The sequence below is a fragment of the Sphaerulina musiva genome (genome assembly GCF_000320565.1).
Source record: "Sphaerulina musiva SO2202 unplaced genomic scaffold SEPMUscaffold_10, whole genome shotgun sequence".
NCBI lineage: Eukaryota > Fungi > Ascomycota > Dothideomycetes > Mycosphaerellales > Mycosphaerellaceae > Sphaerulina > Sphaerulina musiva.
In genome coordinates this window covers 1,562,493-1,583,518 of record NW_016017392.1, presented here as the reverse complement: position 1 = coordinate 1,583,518, position 21,026 = coordinate 1,562,493, and the positions used below count along the sequence as shown (strand labels likewise).

Here is a 21,026-nt window from a genome sequence, read left to right as displayed (position 1 = left end):
ACCGGCTCCGCCTTTGCCGTTGAGGCCACCACCGACGCCAGCGCCGACACCAGCACCGACACCAGCACCGACACCAGCTCCGCCATGGCCATTGAGACCACCACCGACGCCAGCACCGACACCGCCACCGACACCAGCACCGCCTTTGCCGTTGAGACCACCACCGACGCCAGCGCCGACACCGCCACCGACACCAGCTCCGCCATGGCCATTGAGGCCACCACCGACGCCAGCACCGGCACCAGCGCCGCCTTTGCCGCCTTTGCCGCCGACAGCACCGACCTCAACACCGCCACCGACACCAGCTCCGCCTTTGCCGTTGAGTCCAGCTCCAACGCCACCACCGACGCCACCACCAACGCCAGCTCCTACCCCAGATTGAGCACCTGGCGAGCATAGTCAGCATAGAGTTCCAAATGCCAGTTCCAGACAATTCAAAACCTACCGCCCTTTCCATAGCCAGCCGAACCTGCAGCCGGAGAGGTTTGGTTACCTGCGTTTCCATACACTGGGACTGGGGACGAAGCTCCAGCTTCGACGTTCCCCTTGGCAGCACCATAACCCTCGGCGGCTCCACCGACGGTCGGGATAGCGGCACTGATGGCCACGGAGGCAAATGCCAGCTGAGTGAAGATGTAGGAGTAACGCATATTGTCGAGAGGATTGGGGGTGAGTGAGATTGAGAACCGTCTAAAAGGTAGGTAATGTAGAACGAATGTGTTAATTTGAGGGTGCGGAATGCACGAAAACGAGAGATTGCTGGAGCGAAGGGTGGGAGGCGGACGGGCGATGGGCGATGATGCTGATGATGCTGTTGATGCTGATGATGGAGAGAGATGTTGGATGATGGGGAAGGTGGATGTATATATGTCTGTATTAAACTTTCAACTCCTTCTATGCAAGCCATTCAGCACAGCCCTTTTTTTGGTTTTCTGGTATTCTCAAAGCACGCACCACCACCCAACACCACCAAAGGGATACGGATACGGTCGCTGGTGATACGATGGTAAGGTCAGGTCAGGTCAGGTCAGGTCAGGGTCAGGTTCACGTCAGGTAAGTGTAGTGTAGTATAGTTAGTGTAAGTTCCAGATGGGTTTAGTGAGGTGCAGGTGCAGCAGAATTCAGAAGTGCCGTGTGCCTCAGACTTGCTGCAGCGCGCACTAAACAATTTCAATCTCGTTTCACGACTCTTTGTTTGAACCACTCACCCACTCACTCACACCCAGTCTGTCTGTCTGTCTTGACTAGCACCGCAGCCCCCAAGAAAACGGCGGGCGAAGAGGGGGCAAAAACATAATTCACCAGAAAAGAAATTCCCCGATTCGGTAGTTGGTTTTTACCCTCTTGCTAGCCCCGCTAGTACCTTCTTGTGTTCTAGTCAATTGTGCACTAGGAGAGTCTGGCCCTACCTCCTAGTTAGAGGAGAGTAGTAGAGACTCAGAGGGTACAGTAGGTAGATGGATTATTTGCAGTAGTATGAGGTATTATTCTGATTCTATTCGGAGAATTATTCTTCTTTTATGGCGTTTTTGTCATGTCTTTGTCAATCTAGCTTCTACAGACTCAATGCACCAGAATTCCCCCCCTTTCTCTCTTCTTTTCTTTCTCTCATTCGGGTTTATTATAATCGAACTTAATCGAACTTGGGAACGGAAAATAGTAAGAGAGAGAGATAGAGAGAGACTCATTAGCAAAAAAAGGGGGGGGAGGCGAAAAAGAAAAGAAAGCGAAGAAAAGATGAAAAAGCCGTTGGGGCTTGCAACGACACGTGGTTGTGTGTATCGAGAAAGAGAGAAAAAGAAAGCCTCACTCATGAGTAGTAAGGTAGGAGGTAGTAGGAAGTGTACTAGCGAGGCGAGGCGAGGCGAGTGAGGCGAGTTGTGTATGTGTGCGTGATCTCTCCTACTAGTAAGGTGTCGTACATGTTCTTTCTCGGGTGTGACTCCGAAAGCGAATGCGTGAAACGGAAGTTGGAAAGTTTGACGAGTCGTGTGCTGTTCTAGCTTGGATTGGGACTGTATTACAGAATTGGAGTGGCTATGGGTAGTTGTAGTTGGGATGTGAATGATATGGATGAATGAATTGATGGAATTTTGCACAGTGAGAGAGAACATACAGAAGAAGAGCATTGTACAGTGGTGATGATCTGTTTGTTAGTAGCTACAATGTAGCTGATCATCTCACATTCACCTACCAGAATGCACTAGACTAGCCGACCGCCGACCACCGACCACCGACCACGTCCTAGTTGAATAAAGTTCAGGGTTTTTTCGGGGTCGAAACATCAAACGGATAGACTACTGTACCTCAAAAGTAACCCACTACTCATGGCAGCCAACTCTATCACACGTCCGTCCTCATTCTCTAGTTACCTCTTACCTCCGTACCTCCTAGTAGTTTCCAAGTGACACTACCGAGATTTGTTGTTGTTGTTTTTGTTGTTGTTCTCGCTACCGCACACGCTCGGTCCTTGTGTAACGGTCCTTTGCTCCTTGTAATATCTCGTTTGGTGTTATCAATGTCAATGAATGAATGGAATGAATGGATCAAAAAGGGGTACATGGAGTTAGTGGTGTTGTCCGAGTACCTCCCTCGTCCCTCTCCCTCTCCCTCTCTCTCCTTTTCTGTGTTGTCTGTGTCTTTCCAACTCACTACCTCCTCCCTACTTTGATACTTTCTACACTAAAACTGATCATGATCATGATCATCATGACGACTCGCAGGTGTCAAAATGCAAGGAAGATCTAGATCATCATATTGTATTTTCCGCTGAAAGGTTGATTCGATATGAAGATCAATCGTTGTCTCATGCTACATAGTACGAGTTGGAAGCTTTAAGTGTGCTCTCGTAATTGTAGAATTTGAGGAAGATGACTTGGTAAAACCTGACCTCGCCGCTTGTATGGGTATATGGGTATGTTAGAGCCAGCTAGCTGCTGGCACTAGCACACAGTCCAGATCATGTGCAGAAGAAGACACTGAGCACTGACGCGCCAGATGTCAAATCGCTCTTCAGAGGCATCACGAGTATTGAGCTCTACCTCGTTACAGTATCTGTGACTCCTGTTGGGTATCTCGTCTTCAACCAGACTGACTCCTTCGGTGCATTGCGCTTATTCCTGACCTGCTCACCACAGCACATCTCTCTCACGAAAGTATATCCAAACAAGATAGTTACTCCATTTGTCAACAATAGACTCAGCAACGGGATTGATCTTACAGCTTCGCTCCAGTCTGAATGCCCCTCCTCCTCCTGACCCTCTTCACTTCTCCAGCAGCACCAGCAACCTCCCCGTTACCACTACCACTGTTCGTTGCATCCACCCATAAATCCTCTCCCGTCAACGTGGCCAACCCTAAAATCCTCCTCGTAACAGTTGCACCCTCTTTCTTGCCTCGAAAGTCCCTCCGAGAAACATTGATACTCTCGGCGAAATCCCACAATCGCCCCTCGGCAATCAACTCTCCTCCCACATCAAATGTGGGAATCCACTCAGATCCCAATCGAACCCGCTCTCGTGTCTTTTGACCTTTAGTTGGACGCGTGACGACGATGATACCTTCTTCTTCGAAACGTCCAAAGGCGTTCTTGAGAGCCTCTTTGTTGACGGCTTCGTAGTAGCCCAGATCGCCGCGGTGATAGAGCGTCTTGCCGAGCAGTTGGGCTTTGTCTTGCACGGTTTTGAGGTCGAGCCAGGAGTGGTTGTTGTCGTCGTCTTGAGTGCGTTTGGTGCGAGGAGGGGGAGCAAGCATGAAGAGTGAGATTGCGCCAAGCCAGGATGCTTCGATGAAAGGCCAAATGAGGAAACAGTAGAAGTCGAAGTTTTCCGTATCGCGAGTGAGTTCTGAAGGGGCGATGGAAACGAATTCGACCTTGTTACTATCGCTGCTGCTGTCATGATTGGTCTGGAGAGAGAGGATGCCGTCTCTTTCGAGCCCCTTCAGCGTAGCTGCCAGGTTTTCCTCGAGAGACGTAGTAGGGAAGATGAATTCTGCTCGGAAAAGTTGAGAGAGGAAATAGACATAGTCGTATAATTGCTTGTACGGCATAGAAGGGTTGGCTTCCACCCCTCCGAGCTTGACCTTTGTGTACAGAGCCGCGCAGACGAGAGCCTGGGAGATGAAGAGATGGATGGTCATATTTCGATAAAAGGAGAGTTGGAAACGATCTTCGGCATAGTACATTTCTTCTGGAAGGTCTTCGACACGTCCCACGAGTTTGGGTCCGAGAACTTCGAGGGCCTTGTCGACGACTTGTTCAGTGCTTGTGCCTGCGAAATGGGCTACCCGAGCGTTTTGGGCTTTGACGCGATCGGAGAGCCATTCCACTCTGCGAATCAGTTCAGTGCGGCCGACACTGCGACCGGCGAGGGTGAGGAGCACGGTGCCGACCAAGGCTGTGGGCATCACAACAGATACCGCGTTGATATCGCTGAGGACTTTGTAGCCGAATGTCGTGAGTAGTCGTCGTCTCATGTTCGCGTCGTAAGTGCCCTGCAAGCTCGTGGTCTCTTTGCCCATTCTGCTGCTCTGCTCATCGATAAACTCTCGCAGACTCCATGGCTTCTGGAAACGCACGTCCACTCTTCCGAGTTTCAGTGACAAGACATTCGATGCTGACAAGAACTGGGAAAGATCTTCCTTCTTTTTCGGTTGCCCGAGCAATTCGGAAATGTACGAGTCCACTTCTATCACTTTGTCGTATTGTGTCGATACCGGACACACCATTGCATCTTCCACTCGGCCCGACAACACTGACTCCATCAGGAATCCCAGGATACCGAATTTCGGCTGGAGCAGTTTTCCGGTTCTACTTCGACCGCCTTCCACAAAGCACTCGAACGGGTAGCCATTTTGGAGAAGGGTATCAATATAGCTCTGCACAAGAGTCGTATACAGCTGGTCGTCGCCAAAGGACCTTCGGATCCACATTGCGCCTGCGTGCTGTAGGAAGGGGCCCACGAGCGGGAAGTTGAGATTGTCACCAGCCACGACTGTAGGAAGCGCCAGACCAAGTCGATAACATATAAGCTGCAGACTCACGTAGTCTACATGACTTCGATGGCACGGCAAAAAGATGATACTCTGCTTCTTCTTCGCCGCTTGCTTGGCTACCTCTCGCAACGCCAGAACTTCCTGACTGCTCACGTGTATGCCTTGATGATACGCTCTCGTCAGGAGCTGCGTCGCAAAGTAGTACGCTCCACGAATGAAGCGTTTACTCTCCATCTTCAAGATCATCTTGTCCAGCCATTCGTATACGACGTCACCCAACTGTGCTTCAATCTCTTCCCTTCTCGCCGCTCTCTTCTGTCGAGTCACAGCATCCTCTCCGTCCAGGCCCTTGGGCCCCAGTAAGTCCTGGTGAATCTCCACCTCGACTCTCTTGTTGGCCAGTTCTCGCATGCGGGCTTTGAGCATGGGCTGTTTCATGACCATGTCCTTCATATTCTCGCTGAAGCCATCGTAGAAGACGGGAGGGCCCACGACCTTGTCGTAGGATCTCCAGGCTGTTCCGAGGACGTGCAGACCAAGTTCTTGTAGCGCGTTGAGTGGCTCGGATCTGAATTTGGCATATGGCTCGAGCAACTCTTCTTCCGTATCGCCAGTGGGGAGAACTCTGAGTGAGTCGCCGACGATGGCCAGATCTGAGGCACCAGAGCCTGGGCCAGACGCTGCTGGAGGCGCCATATTCGCGGTTGTGGTGGGTGTCTCGGGGGATGGGGAAGTGGTGCTATTGGCAGATCATCGTCTTGGTGGAGGCTGTCGTGCTGTGGTATGGAATGGGAGATGCTTCGAATGTCACTGCTTCAATCATTAAAGCTTCAAATGAGCTTGCACCGCAATACCATCATTGGATACATTAGTATATGTCTCATTCATCTACAAAGTACACCTGTACCCCGAGACCGGGACTCAGAAAAGTGTATAGATGCATGCCTCGGCTGGAACGTAATAAGGTTGGGTCCTGTTGTGGAGCGTTGGGGAAACAAAGTATATGTTAGTACGGAATACGATAAAATCAACAGCGCCAGAACTAGTGCTATCGATAAGCTATGGTATAGCCTTGGAATATCGCCATTCCCACCGACTCCCCGCGTGGTAGGTTATCGGTATCGAACACGAAAGTCCCATTATCAGACCCGACAACAGCGCATATCTACCGCAATTATGTCGTCTCCAGCGTCGAGCCGGCGACGAGGCTGTAACGGTACACCTGCACGCGTGCTCGACGGCAGGCTGAGACGCAGACATGCTGACAGCAGGTCCTAGACGAATGCCTCCGCCGCATCGCCGCCCGATTGTGTGCGCTGAACGACTGTTCTCGACTCGCAGAGCAAGGTAGCGAAGCTGAATCGGCTGAGAACGAGGTCTGTTGTGGTGTCAGTTCCGCCGGCGTCGTGGCTAGCAATGGCAAGACGGAGGAGATCAGAGATTGCTGCAGCGCGTCTGCTGGCCAAGAGGTCAAATGCGTCGTTAAAGAGACGATATCTTCCAAGCCAAACGTCGACTGCAGTGGCGGTGGCGGTGGCTGTTGTGTTTCAGCTGGAGAAGAGGATGAGCAGTCCAAGGCCAACGACGGTGGATGCTGCCCTGGCAGTAGTGGAGTCGCAGCCTCGCGCCAGGAATGTTGCTCCGAAGACAAGCCGCAGATCGGTGGATGCTGCTCTGTCAGTAATGAAGACGCAGCCTTGGCTCGGAGTTGCTGCTCTGAAGATAGGTCGAAGGGCGCCAACTGCTGCTCTGGAAACATTGACAATGCAGTTTTGCCTCAAAAATCTTGCTTCGAAGACAAATCGGAAAGCGTGTCCAAATGCGCCAAGTCAGAGGGAGTCGAGCAAGTCTCTAAACAAGACTGCTGCGCAGCAAAGCCCACATGTGGCACAAGCAGTGGCTGCTGTGGTGGTAATGACGAGGAGAAGATAATCCCCGAGAAGGGTTGTTCCCTTGAGAGCGGACCAATCGCAAAAGCTACTTGCTGTGATACTGCTGATGTAGCAGCAAAGTCTTCGTGCGGCTCAAGCAGTGACTGCTGTGGCGGTGCTGACAACGACAGGGGACTTCCAGACAAGGGCTGCTGCTCTGAGAGCACACCAGTCGCGAAAGTCACTTGCTGTAGTACTGCTGATACAGCGACAAAGTCTTCGTGCGACTCAAGCAATGGCTGCTGTGGCAGTGCTGACAATGACAGGAGACTTCCACCAGAGAAGGGCTGTTCCTCTGAGAGCGCACCAGTGGCGAAAGCTACTTGCTGTAGCAGTACTGACATCCAAGCGAATCCCTCCCGTGGCACGAGCAGCGGATGCTGCAGTGGCGATAACAAAATTGCGGACAAGGCCTGTTCTCAGAGCGTGGCGTACGCAGGCGCAAGCTGCTGTGATACTGCTAATACAGCGGCGAAGCCCTCCCGCGGCACTAGTGCTGGCTGTTGTCGCGACGAGGACGATATAAACGTCGTCCTGGAGAAATGCTGCCAATCTGAGAGCACGTCGGTCGCAAAACCCAAATGCTGTGGCACTAATGACAAAGCTACCGACGAGTGCTGCAAAGCTCCCGTCGCTACACTTGCTGCGACATCAGGCAGTGACATTCATTGCACCGACAAATGCTGTGAAGATAATACTAGCTGCGATGCCACCCCTGAGTCCGGTGCTGGAGGCTGTGTGGACCATCTGCAACTTGCTTTGGACCGCTATGAGGCTGCGCTGCGGCGGGGACTTTGCCTCTGCCGCATGGCCATTGAGCAGCTTGGCTTTAATTGCTGCAAATCGGACCCGGCACAAGGTGTCACTCGAGCAGTCAAAGGTAGCTGCAATGCCGCTGTTCTTGAGAAGAACGCAACTGACTTGGAGGTCAACATTCACTCTCGTTGCTCTTCAGACCTTCCCAAAAAGGAAGCCATTGTTGTTTCGTCCGTCGAGCACAATCAGAATGATCTCGACATCGAAGCCGCGGCAGGTCGTGAGCATGTGGTGCTCAATGTCTCAGGCATGACCTGCACTGGATGCAGTAAGAAGATGATGAACGTGCTTGCTGGCGTCCGAGGGTTGTCCAACGCTCAAGTGACATTCGTTTCTGGCAGCGCTGAATTCGACCTGGATTCTAGCGTATGCGACAATGTCGAGCAAGTGGTGCTACGTATCGAGAAGGAGACTGGTTTTCGGTGCCTTCGCATCATTAGTGGACGCCAGGAGCTGTCTGTTCTGATGACAGCCGCCACGGCCAGACAGATGCATGAAACTGCAATGCTTGGCCTCATGTCCGTTACAAAGGGCAAGAAGGGTCTTTACAATATTGCCTACGATCCCACGCTGGTCGGCGCGCGCTCTTTGCTGCCACCAGATGCAACACTTGCGCCTCCATCGGACGATGCCAGTATCGCAGAAGGAAAACGACGACTGATCGAGACGGCCTGCAGTACCGTGCTAGCGGCCATACTCACCATTCCTGTCGTTGTCTTGGAATGGTCTGATACGCCGGTGCCGCATCGGAAAGTGTCCATCATCGCTCTCGTGTTGGGCACATGCGTGCAGATCATCGCCGTTCCCGAGTTTTACGTTGGCGCTCTCAAATCACTTATATACAGCCATGTCATCGAGATGGATATGCTCGTCGTTATCAGCATCACTGCTGCGTACGTCTACTCTGTTGTTGCATTTGGCTTGCAGCGCGCCGGCATATCGCTTGAACAAGAGGCCTTTTTTGAGACTAGTACAATGCTCATTACGCTGGTCCTTCTGGGACGGCTCATCGCTGCCTGGGCAAGAATGCGAGCTGTATCTGCTGTCTCACTGCGATCTCTGCAGGCGGACAGTGCTTTGCTAGTTGGGCATACTGGCGAAACCACAGAAATCGATGCTCGACTATTGCATTTTGGTGACCAGATATCTATCCCTCCCCATGCACGAATCGTCACCGACGGTCAAGTAGTCTCTGGACTCAGCGAGGTGGACGAATCCATGGTGACTGGCGAGAGCCTGCCCGTGGAAAAGCAAGTCGGCGACAAGGTCATTGCGGGCACCATCAACGGCTCAGGCGTGATGCAGGTCGCGATCACACGCCTACCGGGCGAGAACAGCATCACGGATATTGCAAAGCTTGTCGAGAATGCCGTTGCATCCAAGCCCAGAGTGCAAGACTTGGCTGATAAAGTTGCATCCTGGTTCATCCCGGTTGTGGTTGGTATCGCCATCCTCGTGTTCTGTATCTGGGTAGCTATTGCTATTGAGGTCCGCGATCGTAATGCTGGAGGCGCGATCGGACTGTCCATCACCTACGCGATTGCTGTCCTGGCGATCAGCTGCCCCTGTGCACTGGGCTTGGCCGTTCCCATGGTGCTCGTCATTGCCGGTGGCATAGCTGCACGAGCCGGAGTCATTATCAAAGCTGCTGATGCGATCGAGCGGAGCTACAAGATCACCGATGTTGTTTTCGACAAGACTGGCACTTTAACCGAAGGCGACTTACAGGTCGTGCGGGAAAGCACGATATCTCATGAGATCACTCTCAGCGATGAAGAGACTCGAGCACTTACTTTCGCGCTAGTCACAGACAATCCCCATCCCGTATCTGTCTCTGTTGCCGCATACCTCGCAGCCACATACCCCAAACAAGCCAAGAAGTCGCTCCAGTCGATCGTTTCCATCCCAGGCGCAGGCATCGAAGCTCAGTATGGCGACATCAACATCAAAGCCGGAAATCCATACTGGTTGGAGGTCGAAAGCCACCCTGAGGTCACACACTTCCTACAAGATGCCATGACCACATTCTGCATCACACTCAATGGAAAGCTCGTTGCGGTCTACGGCCTTCAAAGCACCCTCCGCTCCAACGCCTCCTCCGTAATCGCAGAACTGAATGGTCGCGGTATCACCTGCCACATCGTGAGCGGCGACAACTCCGAAGCCGTGTCTCTAGTCGCTTCCTCCCTCAACATCCCTCCCGCCAACATCACATCCCGCAGCTCCCCAGCTCAAAAACAACAATATGTCCAGCGACTCCAATCCACCCACAACAAAAAAGTCCTCTTCCTCGGCGATGGAACCAACGACGCCGTGGCCATCGCCCAGGCAGACGTCGGCGTCCAAATGGGCTCTACATCCGACGTAACTGGTGCCGTGGCAGATGTGGTGTTGCTGTCGCATCGTCTCGAAAGTGTGATATTCTTACTCGAACTTTCACGTGCGGCTGTATGGAGGATCGTGTTCAACTTCGTGTGGAGTGCGGTGTATAATGTGTTTGCGATTCTGTTGGCTGCGGGGGCCTTTGTGCGAGTTCGCATTCCACCGGCATATGCGGGCTTGGGCGAGATGGTGAGTGTTGTGCCGGTTATTGTTGCTGCTGCGACGCTGGGGATGGGGTTGGGGAGGGGACAGGGGAAGAAGTAGATGTCGTGGGAGAGGGAGAGAGAGGGAGAGGGAGAGAGAGGGGGAGGGAGAGAGAGGGGGAGGGAGACAGAGGGAGAGGGAGGGGGGTTGTGGAAGTAGATGATGGAATGAAAGCTGCACGCTCATTTCTAAGCTCGAAGAACATGTTTCTGTCGCGAGGGGACCTTGTCATCGTGTTCTGCTTGACATGTGGACGCTTACTCATGTCACGTAAATACATTTTTCTTGTTTGGCCAAAGAAAAAGAAACGTGATGAGCAACATGGTACATCTCGAAGAATTAATTATACCTCCTACCTCCCAAGTCTTCTTCCAGCGTCCACAAGCCAGCAGCTAGCTAGCTATACCACCCACTTCCAGTTCAAACCCCTTATTCACTTCTTCATGCCCTTACTCTTACTCTTCAACCTCGCCACAAGACCTTTGACATCATCCACCCCACCAGTCGTAGTACCATCCGCATCAACCTTGACTCTTTTATTCTTCTTCTTCTCCCTCTCCATCGGCGGCCCATCCTCCCCATCCCCGTTATCACCATCACCATACCTCTCCTTCCTCTTCTTCTTCCTCCCTTCCTCCAACAACCTCTCCATTTCTCTCGTTTTCTTAAATTTCGAACTCGTCGGATCAATCGCATACTCGTGACTTTCGAATAATGCTGCGAATCGAGGATCTTCAGTTTCGATTTGGAATTCATCAGGCGTAGCAGCACCAGCAGTAGTAGTCTTCTTGAGATGTTTTTTCCCTTTGCCCTTTTTGCGAGCTAATTTCTCTGCTTTTTCAATTTCTCGCATGTCGAAATGTTGGGCTGCTCCTCCGTCACCGTTATCGTCATCGCCTGCCATGAGGAGTTCAAGTTCGGCTTTGCGGCTTTCGGCTTCGACGGCGGCGGCTTCGCGGGCGGCGCGTTTGGCTTCGCGAGAGGCCTTTTTGGCGGCTTTTTCGTTTTTGGCGGCGAGGGTGGGATCGTTGAAGAAGGGGTCGTTGAAGGGATCTTCTTCTGCATCTTCCGAGTCGGCACGGTCGTTGTTGTTGGCGCTCGTAGTCGCGGCAGCAGATTGAGGATTCTCTTCTTCGATATCAGAGCCATCGACGACTTCGCCGTTGGCTCGAGCTTTCATACGTTGTTTCCGTTTGAGTTTGCGGTCTTTCTCTTTGCGGATATATCTCTGTCTTGTGGACTCTTCATCCTGCGGTTCATTTTCAAAGACTTGGCCTCGATCTTTGGAGTTGGCGTTGCTGAGACCGGATGTGAAGGTGATTTGTATTTCGCCCACTTCTCCCTTGTCGTCACCTTTTTTGGAGGGTTTGGTCGGTTCCGCTCCTAAACCCAGTGCGGCTCGGAGAGAAGCTCGCTTGGCGGCTTTCTTCTTCTCTGCCACTGACATGCGGGAGGAAGTGCTGTCTGCGTCGCTGTCGTCGGAGCCAATGTATGCTTGCATGTCGTTGTCGTCCATTTCGGCTCGCGAGAAAGCCCGTTTCTGAACCTCTTTGCGAGTGGCATCGTCTTGGTCCCATGTGAGTTGTACCTTTGAGTGTGTGAGTGCTTCTGTTCGAAAGTCGTTTGGTCTGTATCCTTGTGGAAGCTGCAAGCACTCATCGTGTACTTCGTCGTCGTCGAAGGATGTGTCGTCGGGAATGAAGCGCAGATCGAAGAAGTTGGACGTCGACAGATATTCCCGCCCGTCCATCGCATCGTAAAGCAGCTTGGATGTACCCTCGTCTGAACACTCGATCACGGCATAGTAGTATCGGAGCCGTTCTAGCTGGTACTGTCTCAGCTTTGCAGTATCGAACTCTTCTCCCTCGCTCGCCTGCTGCTTCAACAACCTCTCCTTGACCTTCTCGTCATCCTCACTTTCGCTGTCCTCCTCTTCCACATCTTCCTCCTCCTCCTCCTCCTTCTCTTCTACTTTTCGTTTACTCGATGCGAAAATCTCCCTCGGCGGGCCCTCCAGCTGTTCCCTCTCTAATCTCTCCTTCCCGAACTCACTTGGATACACTATGACACTCTCGACTTTCCCACTCGCAGGTAAGAAGCTGCTCGCCACGGCCATGATATCCGCAGCGCGGATATTGTCCCAGTCCAGATTTACGCAGGCAATCCGCTTCGTGACTTCGCCCATGGGAATGTCCTCAGTCTGTTCCTGTCCCGCAGTCGCATCGGCCAAGTCGGCCTCCTCGTCTGCCTCTTCCACATCGCTGTCTTCTTCATCTGAAGTCTCCTCTTCGCTGGACGAGGACTCGTCAAAACCTCCATCACGGGCTGGATCTCTAGTTTTCGTGATCTCTTCTTCTTCTTCCTCCTCGTCACTCTCATGACTGTCTGCCTCGCTGTCTTCTTCCTCACTGCTTCCCACCACCTCTCGCTCCTTTACTTTTGACTTCTTCTTGTCGTGCTTCTTCTCGCTGTCCAGCTTGATTTTGCGGCCATAACGATCGACGTGGGCCTTTTTGCGAAATTCCTGGTCTGTCAAGAGACTTTTGAAGCGCGGATCAACCGACGTGCGCGCATCTTTTCGTGATGGAAGACGATAGCGAGGGTCCTTTTGGAGTGCGTCGAATCGAGAGTCCGACATGGTTGTTCGTGTGCGTGGTTCACAAATTGTAGAAATTCAGAAATTCCAAAGTCGACTTCGAGACTTTTTTCTATGTAGATTCAGCGGACCCAGTTCCGGCGCATTTTGACTTCCTCTAATCCTTGCGGCATCGCCACACTTCATCATCTCTGATGTTCTTCCAAGACAATATGAACAACAACAACACCACCGACATGTATTTGGGATAACAAGCGATTAAAGTCACAGTATCAAACCAAGACTATGCCCCTCGTCCCCAACACCAAGCGTAATCCAATCACACACGAAAAAGGTTGAAACCAGAAGAAAACCAAACAGAAAATCACAACAATGGTCCGAATCAAGCACCGCTACCTCCTCCTCCACATCCTCCACCCCAACCCAACAACATCCACCACCAACAAAACCACCAACTCCTCCAAAGAACAAGCACCCCCCATCCCCTGGGGCCCTCTCACCTTCCACCGTCCCACGCCCGACAAACTTCTCACCCCACCCCTCCTCCTCAAACTCATCAAAGACTCCCTCAGCACACTCTTCGGCGAGCTCGCGTCCGGTCAAATTGCCTCTTCATTACAAATCAAATACTGCAGCGCAGCGACATCTACTGCGATTGTGAGAGTTGCGAGAGCGAATTATCGAATGGTGTGGGCTGCTTTGAGTTTTGTGACGAGACTTTCTCCTCTTCCTCCCTTGTCGGTGACGAAGCCGCCGGGAGGGATGATGGAGGAGGAAGGGGTGGTGGTGGTGCGGGTGGTGAGGGTTAGTGGGACGGTGAAAAAGTGTGAGGAGGAGGCGGTGAGGAGGGCGAGGGAGGTGGTGAGGAGGGTGGAGAGGGAGGAGAGGAGGAGGAGGAAGGGCTTGCTGGTAGGTGAGGCTGAGATGGAGGTGGAGGAGGAGGATGATGATGGGATGGAGGGGTTGAGTATGATTGGGGGAATTGAAGATCGGGATGAGGAAGACGCAGATGATGATGAGGATTGAGTTGTCCTCTTTTTTCTTATCTTGGAGTGTCGAGCTGTGTCTTCTGACGATCTATCTCGCTGCATTCGACATTATTCTACAATGCGAACCACATCCCCGTATCACATTAACATGGTAGTCCCTGGGCGCAATGCTCTCTGATACTACTCTATTCCAGCTAGAAAAAGCCATGGTTGGCATCATGATGATGCACTCCTCCGACAAAGTCACCTACCTCCCCGAATCCACCATCGAGGTCCATAAACTCTTCCAAACCCGTCGTTCCAGAGTCTACCCCTACAGGATGGTTGGCATTACCAGCGCCATCAGCAGTCTCGAACCGGGGATCGATTTCGATATGGTGGTCCATGGGGCCTGCTGCAGCAGCAGCAGAGAGACCCGGGTCGACATTGTCCGGAACAGGAGGTTGCACGCCATCTTCAATCGTCGTGCCAGGAGGAATCGAATGTCCGAATGCGTCGCGGCGAGTCGCTTTGCGATTGTTTTCGCGAGGAATGCGAGGGAGTTTGTCGTCGCGATTGCTGTTCAAACAGTCGCTTCGACTGTTCATCCAGAGTGAGGCCTCTTGTACTTCACCCTTGGTGAGAGCGTTGACCCAGATCTGGGGATGGAGGATAGGCATGATGATGCTGGCTTCGTACCAACGCCCTTTGATGTCGTGGAGGTCGATTCGTTGCTGAGCGCTCATCAGTTTCCAGTAACTGGCGATGCGTCGAGTCTTGATGGACTGCGCGTTTCGGATCCGGAGGTCCTTGACCATCCGTTCTGGTAGGTGAGGGTTGGTGTCCGCTGGGGATGGTATCGTTGGATTGTTGTGCTGTATCGTGGCCAAGGAGTATATGTCACCAACCAGGTATACTGCCTGTTGTGTGACTTGTTGATTGGCAGGCGAAAGGCGCTGTCGCTCCACGATCGCAGTGATGACTGCAGTGTCTGTGCCTGAGCCAATTTGCAGACGAACAGGTTCGCCGCACCAGATCTTCTCCGCGCCGAGAAACATGCCGTCATAACGGGTCTCGACGACATTGGGTTCCGGACGGGTGTTGCTATTCTTGTCGATCAATGTGTACGCTGCATCGACCATCTTCGCAGCCATGATAGAGCCATCCACTTCCAAGTCTCCATTCCCGTACTTCTTTTGCATGATGCCTTGCCAGTCCGCTGACTCATATCGCGGGGGATTGGGCTGATCGTTCAGTGCCACATTCAGAAACCTTGGCACGCTCCATGCCAGCCATGGCCGAATCTCCTTATGACCTTGCTTGACGGTGAGCTGTGGAGTGTTGCCAGGGTACGAGAGTGGCTGAATGGAGTAGCATGAGGTTTCGGTGTGAGCCCATCGTCTGGTGACGACTCCAATACCCCACGCTTGACCACGCGAGAACCAGACCAGCTCTCCCGCGCGGTACATGAAGTTGCCATATGTGCGATCCAGGCTTTGATTTTGTGTTTTGGCTGGGGGCAGCGGCGTAGGAGTGGGTCGTTGTGGTTGCAGTTGCGGTTGTGGGTGCTGTTGCGATGGTGATTGATGTTGTGTTGGTGGTGGTTGCGATTGCGGAGGTCGATGTCCTTGTGGAGGAGCTTTGACGCCCTGTCCACTCACCGGCCTCGCCGCTACTAAGGCTGGCGATTCTGCGTCCGTCCTGCCCGGTCTTTCCACTCTGGTTTTTGCACCCGGCACGATGTTCTCCAGCTCCTCGGGAGAGCAGATTTTGCAGGAGCAGTTGTCCGGGTCTCCACTCTCGTCGGTACTGAGCCATAGCAGATGAGGGAAGAAGTCGTTGGGGCTGCGGAAGCGCTTCTTGCGGCCGGCGGGGTGGCCATAGAGGTATGCATCCTGTCGGTCGTTCTGGCCACCAGTGTGCGTCTTGTTCTTCAGCTCCGTCTTGCCATTCTGTTCCGTCTTTTTCACGTGTTCAAACAGGCGGTAGTTCTCCGGCAATGCGACTAACAGGTAGCCCGTTTCTGTCGCTCCATCAGCACGGGAGACGCGCAGTCGGTCCATCTGGTCGACCACATACTCACCACCTCCAGACGTGTCCTGAGCCTGCAGCTCTCGCGCCAGCATTCCACCCAGCTTGCGCCGCCAGTCAATATGTTTCTGCTCGTCTGGCAGTACTTCGCGGTAGAAGTCAGCGATGCCGTTCTTATCGGGCTTCTGGTCGAGCTGATCGTCGGTCGGCTGATTCATCTCTTTCCTCCTGCCCTTGCCCACCACCTCCTGTTTGCCATCGCTGCGACGCGCATAGACGGGATAGAAGCGGGCCATGGCGACTGCTCTCGACGACTCGGTGCGGAGGGTGGGGGAAGCGGAGGTGATGAATGGTGCCGCATTCGCGCTGCGCTGCGCTCCTGCGATGCCGCCGTGTTGTTCTATTCGGTTGTCATGGCGAGAGTGAAGGCTGGGAGGTATAAGAGGTAGATATTCACTCGAGGATGTGTATTAGCAGTGCATTGAGTTTATGTAGCGCCGATCAGGTTATGTAAGGTCCGGTAGAGGTAGAGCTTTGAGGCTGAAGATGAGTCTTGGCGTCGTCACGCTAGTCTGGTTCCGGTTCGGGAGATCCCTGTGCAGATCGCGAAACGAGGGACGCGTCTCGACGCGACGTGTGGTATTGGCGTCTTTTGCACTTGATATTATTACCAATGGCAGTGGCAACTTCAGCTGGGGCGGATGAGCGAGTGTGTCTGATATACACCTTACCTACTGGTATATAACAGCGTAGACCGGATGACTGGATAACCGAGCTGCTGTTCCCGTGACGACGAGAATACTATCGTGAGCCGGTGTGTATCGACGGTCACCCCCCTCGACCGCATCTTCGCCACGCATTGGGAGATATTCACAACAAACTTCCGTCGACCTTCATCCCTGTCTTCCACCACTTCACACACAACGCCGCATGCGGACCCGGCAAACATTTCTCTCTCCCGCCTCCAAGACGTTGTCACCCTCTCCGGAGTCATCATGGCCCGGCTCAGCAGCGCCGACCACAACGACGACCAGGACAACCTCGACGATCACGACGACGACAAGCTGTCCATCACTCCATTGCCCAAGCGCCGCAAGCTGGTGCCCGTCGTGCCCAAACCCTCACCAGGCAAATTGGCTGCACTGCTCTCCGACTTTGGCGCACGCAAGTCGCGCACCTCCGTCAGCGCCATGAATCGCACCCCTGAGCGCGGCCTCCGCCTGCGACGTGCAGCAAATGTGTCCTACGCCGAGTCGCCCCCATCGGCCATCACCTCGCCAGGCACCGCATCCAATTTCGACGGCGATGAGGCCGAAGAGGTGGCAGCCGCCACCGAGGATGAGCTGGTCGACGATGACACGATTGGTGGTGAGTAGCAGCATTTTCTCTCTCGACTCCCCTTGCTTGCGGCTAACATAACTAGGCACCTGGGTCCCTCCTCCAGATCTGCCTGCGAGGTCACGACGACAGAACGTGAGCTATACCCGGAGTCTACAGCCTCCTCCTATGAAGAAGAACAAATCTTCCAACAAGGTCACGAAGCGGCTCTTAAAGTCAGATACCGCCTCCACGGTGCCTGGCGAGACTGCTCGTAACCTAGTGCGTCTGGACATTGAGCTCCACACCAAGCCCAAGCGCGATGCTTTCTTGTTGGCGCATTACGACTTTTTCCAGCCTTTGCTACCGGAAAACAACTACATTGCCAAACTTGCACACAATCAAGGCGAAAGTACACAATCGTGCGTCGAATACCAGGAACTCACCAGTCAGCCTCGAGGGATCGAAGCCACTATGAAACCATATCAACTTCAAGGACTCTCGTTTCTTGTTCATATGTACGAGAATGGCATGTCGGCCATATTAGGGGATGAGATGGGTCTTGGCAAAACTCTGCAGACCTTGTCCCTGTTCCAGTACCTGATCGAGAACAAGCCGACCACTGGCGAGTACCGTCCCAACCTCGTGATCTGTCCTCTTTCTGTACTGTCCTCCTGGATGGCAGAAGCCAAGAAATGGACGCCAGCACTGAATGTGGTGCGCTTCCATGGCCCCAAGTCAGAGCGCGAGCGTATCAAGAGAGACTCGCTGAGCCGCAAGTCTCGAAAGGACAACAATGGAGATCCGTCCGGTGATCGTATTGACCTCTTTGTGACCACATACGAAAACTTCTGTGCCGAGGCCAACTGGTTCAAGAGAGCATTTGTATGGCGGTATTGTGTCCTCGACGAAGGACACAAGATTAAAAATGACAAGAGTGACATTGCCATGTCCTTGCAGAGCTTGCGCGCCGAATACCGCCTTCTTCTCACCGGCACACCACTGCAGAACAACCTGAAGGAGGCCTGGGCACTACTGCACTGGCTCTTCCCCGACGTCTTCACCAAGGACACGGCCGACGCGTTTCGGAAGGCATTTGACCTAAGCAAAGGCACCGTCTCCACCTCGTTCATGGACGATGCACGCCGACTCTTGGAGCTCATTATGCTTCGCCGTATGAAATCCAGCCCTGGAGTCAACCTTGGTCTTCCTCCCAAGGAAGAAGTTCTACTATACCTGCCGCTCACACCCATCCAACGAATGTGGTACACCAGATTGATCACTCGGACGGATACGAGTACCTTGTCCGACCTGTTCGCAGGTGCGCAAGACAAGGAGGCGCAAGCCCTGGCGCAAGACGGCAATGATCCTCAACTCACACTGCTCGAAGACGCCGGAGCTGCCTTGGCAAAGGCCGAAAACGACGGCTCCGCAGGTGTATGGGCCGAGTCCAAGGCCATTATGGAGCAAGCAGTCAAGGACCAAAATACCAACAAGCAGAGCAACACATGGAAGAAACTGATGAACTTGCTGATGCAGCTGCGGAAGGCATGCGCCCACCCCTACCTGCTGTCGGGGGCGGCACCGCTGGAGTACGAAATCGGCGACCACGTCAAGAATGCGTCCAGCAAGTTCATCGTGGTGGACAAGCTGATTGAAGAGTTGTGCATCAAGAGAGGCAAGAAAGTCCTCATCTTCTCCGGATTCACCAGAATGCTCAATCTCTGCGAAGAGCTGTTGCACAACAAGGGAGCCAACACCCGTCAAGGCTCATTCCGGTTTGCTCGACTGGATGGAAGCACATCCCGTGCACAACGTAATCTGAGCATCCGTCTCTTCAACCAAATGGACAGCGATTACAAGGTCATGCTGATCTCCACGCGAGCAGGTGGTCTTGGCATCAACTTGACATCCGCCACAGATGTGGTGTTTTTGGACGAAGACTGGAACCCTCAGGTCACCCTGCAGGCTGAAGCGCGGGCTCACCGCATTGGGCAGACTCAGAAAGTCACCATTTACAAGCTGTGTACTTCAGGAACGGTAGAAGAGCAAATGATGGGTCGCATCCGCAAGAAGCTCTACCTCTCGGCCAAGATCACGGAGTCGATGCAGAACATACATACCGGGAACTCACCGGAGAAAAAGCGAAAGCGACAGATCAGTGGTCGGGCGACCGCTGTAGACGATGACGCGCCACACCTCGACACCGCCTCGCTGCAGTCTCTGCTTCGACGTGGTGCACAGACTCTGGCACGACCGGAAGTCCCTGTGGATGAACTCCTGTCCTGGGACTGGGAAACCACACTAGAGAATTGCAAGGACAAACCGCTGGATCCCCTGGTTGTAGGCGCCAACGGCGAAGTTGCAGAAGTGGACGAGCAAAAGTGGCTGAACACGATGGAGAGAGTAGAGTGCGCCATCTTCGAAGGCAAGAAGCACGACAAAGAGCTGGAGAAAAAGATCGAAAAGACCGTCGACCTGAATCGTGCCGATCGTCGAGCGGGCAAGAATACGACCGTGGAGATTGACGGCTTCATGATTAACAAGATATCGCTGAACTGTGCAGATTGGGAAGCGGTGCCGACGCTCGCAGGCAAAGATCCTCGCCTGGCAGAGTTCAAGAAGGAGAAGAAGCCACCGATTCAGCATCAAGAGTTTTGTCAATGCTGCTGGATGGGCGGAGAGGTCCACACCTGCTCGTCCTGTCCCCGAGCCTACCATCAGCTATGTCTCGACAGAGATTGGCGAGCGAAGATGCGGTCTACGTTGCAGTTCCATTGCCCACAACACCAGTGCCGCGACTGCGGTGGAAAGACGACCGACGTGGGAGGCATGATCTACCGTTGCCGTTGGTGCGAGAATGGCTTCTGCGAGGACTGCCTCGACTGGGACACGGTCACGCTCGTAGGCGACACATTGCCCGAATTCGAAATGCGCAACTTTGGCAAAAATGCCCAAGCATACTTCGTCGAATGCCCGCACTGCATCCAACGCATGCAAGCCGACCCCAACGATGCCAAACTCACTGCGAATGAGCGCGCCAAGATTGAATCGCGGTATGCCGCCTGGCTCCTCGAAGAAGGAGAAGAAGAATCTGGACCGAGCCCCACGTTTGCGCAGGACACCCCCGATACCGTTTCCGAGGTCATGACGCCGATGGATGAGGTGGCGGAGCCCACGAACACTAGCAAGACTGTCGTCCACCAGTCCCGCAAGAAGGCAAAGATGATGGAAATGGAACCTGCAACAGGATGAGTGTACTGAAATTGGACATGCGGCATGTCCATCTGACCGACAAGAACCGAGCTCGTGTGTGCTGAGTGATCCAAATCAGCCATTGACGGTGAGGTGTTAGGGGGCGTTTTTCGAGAAAAGAACGTGACCTAAAGACGGCGGTGATTTGGTAGATAGACGGGTTATGGGCGTGAACGCATGAACGGGTTTAGACTGCTTTTGTACTATGCGGCATTTGTGTATGGATGTTGAAGCATGCCTGATAGATACCCTGTTGCCCTAGTGACTTGCTGGTTACTTGCTACTGTTGCTGCTGCTGCTGCCATGACATGGTATGTGGTACGTAGGTATGTGTTGAAGAGCACTTTTGTAACACTAGAGTTGTAAATTACGAAGCATCAATTACATTAAATCACTGTCCATTCACTCTTTCAATTGACTAACTACTTCTACAAGAAAACTCCGGCAGACATTTGTTTGTATCCTTCCTGATAAGAAACATGGTGAATAATACATCCACCCCCCCCCCCCCCCCCCCCCCCCCCCCCCCCC

The 21,026-nt window shown here is 53.2% G+C and overlaps 7 protein-coding genes across 7 annotated transcripts; 4 read left to right on the top strand and 3 right to left on the bottom strand.

Annotated features, from left to right (window-relative positions):
• Window positions 1-200: 200 nt before the first annotated feature.
• On the top strand, window positions 201-848 carry SEPMUDRAFT_151639 (uncharacterized protein). Its single transcript, XM_016906946.1, has one exon. It carries the CDS (start codon window positions 417-419, stop codon window positions 675-677), a length of 261 nt encoding a protein of 86 aa, XP_016757845.1. The 5' UTR covers window positions 201-416; the 3' UTR covers window positions 678-848.
• A 2,254-nt stretch (window positions 849-3,102) lies between these two features.
• On the bottom strand, window positions 3,103-5,697 carry SEPMUDRAFT_151638 (acyltransferase). Its single transcript, XM_016906945.1, has one exon. The coding sequence runs from the start codon at window positions 5,689-5,691 to the stop codon at window positions 3,217-3,219; it is 2,475 nt and encodes an 824-aa protein (XP_016757844.1). The 5' UTR covers window positions 5,692-5,697; the 3' UTR covers window positions 3,103-3,216.
• A 441-nt stretch (window positions 5,698-6,138) lies between these two features.
• On the top strand, window positions 6,139-10,388 carry SEPMUDRAFT_72698 (heavy metal translocatin; the record flags this gene model as incomplete). Its single annotated transcript, XM_016910001.1, has 2 exons — window positions 6,139-6,211; window positions 6,274-10,388. Exons 1-2 carry the CDS (start codon window positions 6,172-6,174, stop codon window positions 10,386-10,388), a joined length of 4,155 nt encoding a protein of 1,384 aa, XP_016757843.1. The 5' UTR covers window positions 6,139-6,171.
• Window positions 10,389-10,686: 298 nt separating this feature from the next.
• SEPMUDRAFT_151637 (uncharacterized protein) lies at window positions 10,687-12,982 on the bottom strand. Its single transcript, XM_016906944.1, has one exon. It carries the CDS (start codon window positions 12,964-12,966, stop codon window positions 10,762-10,764), a length of 2,205 nt encoding a protein of 734 aa, XP_016757842.1. The 5' UTR covers window positions 12,967-12,982; the 3' UTR covers window positions 10,687-10,761.
• A 314-nt stretch (window positions 12,983-13,296) lies between these two features.
• On the top strand, window positions 13,297-13,773 carry SEPMUDRAFT_17194 (RNase_P_Rpp14-domain-containing protein; the record flags this gene model as incomplete). Its single annotated transcript, XM_016908292.1, has 1 exon — window positions 13,297-13,773. A coding segment is annotated over one exon (477 nt), but the record flags the coding sequence as incomplete, so codon positions are not given.
• A 334-nt stretch (window positions 13,774-14,107) lies between these two features.
• On the bottom strand, window positions 14,108-16,348 carry SEPMUDRAFT_166350 (uncharacterized protein; the record flags this gene model as incomplete). The annotated part of the gene is made up of 4 exons (XM_016908223.1): window positions 15,976-16,348; window positions 15,554-15,915; window positions 14,329-15,460; window positions 14,108-14,304 (listed from the first exon to the last, which is right to left on the bottom strand). Exons 1-4 carry the CDS (start codon window positions 16,217-16,219, stop codon window positions 14,108-14,110), a joined length of 1,935 nt encoding a protein of 644 aa, XP_016757840.1. The 5' UTR covers window positions 16,220-16,348.
• Window positions 16,349-18,704: 2,356 nt separating this feature from the next.
• On the top strand, window positions 18,705-20,848 carry SEPMUDRAFT_128307 (P-loop containing nucleoside triphosphate hydrolase protein; the record flags this gene model as incomplete). Its single annotated transcript, XM_016902208.1, has 1 exon — window positions 18,705-20,848. A coding segment is annotated over exon 1 (1,643 nt), but the record flags the coding sequence as incomplete, so codon positions are not given.
• Between the last annotated feature and the right edge of the window lie 178 nt (window positions 20,849-21,026).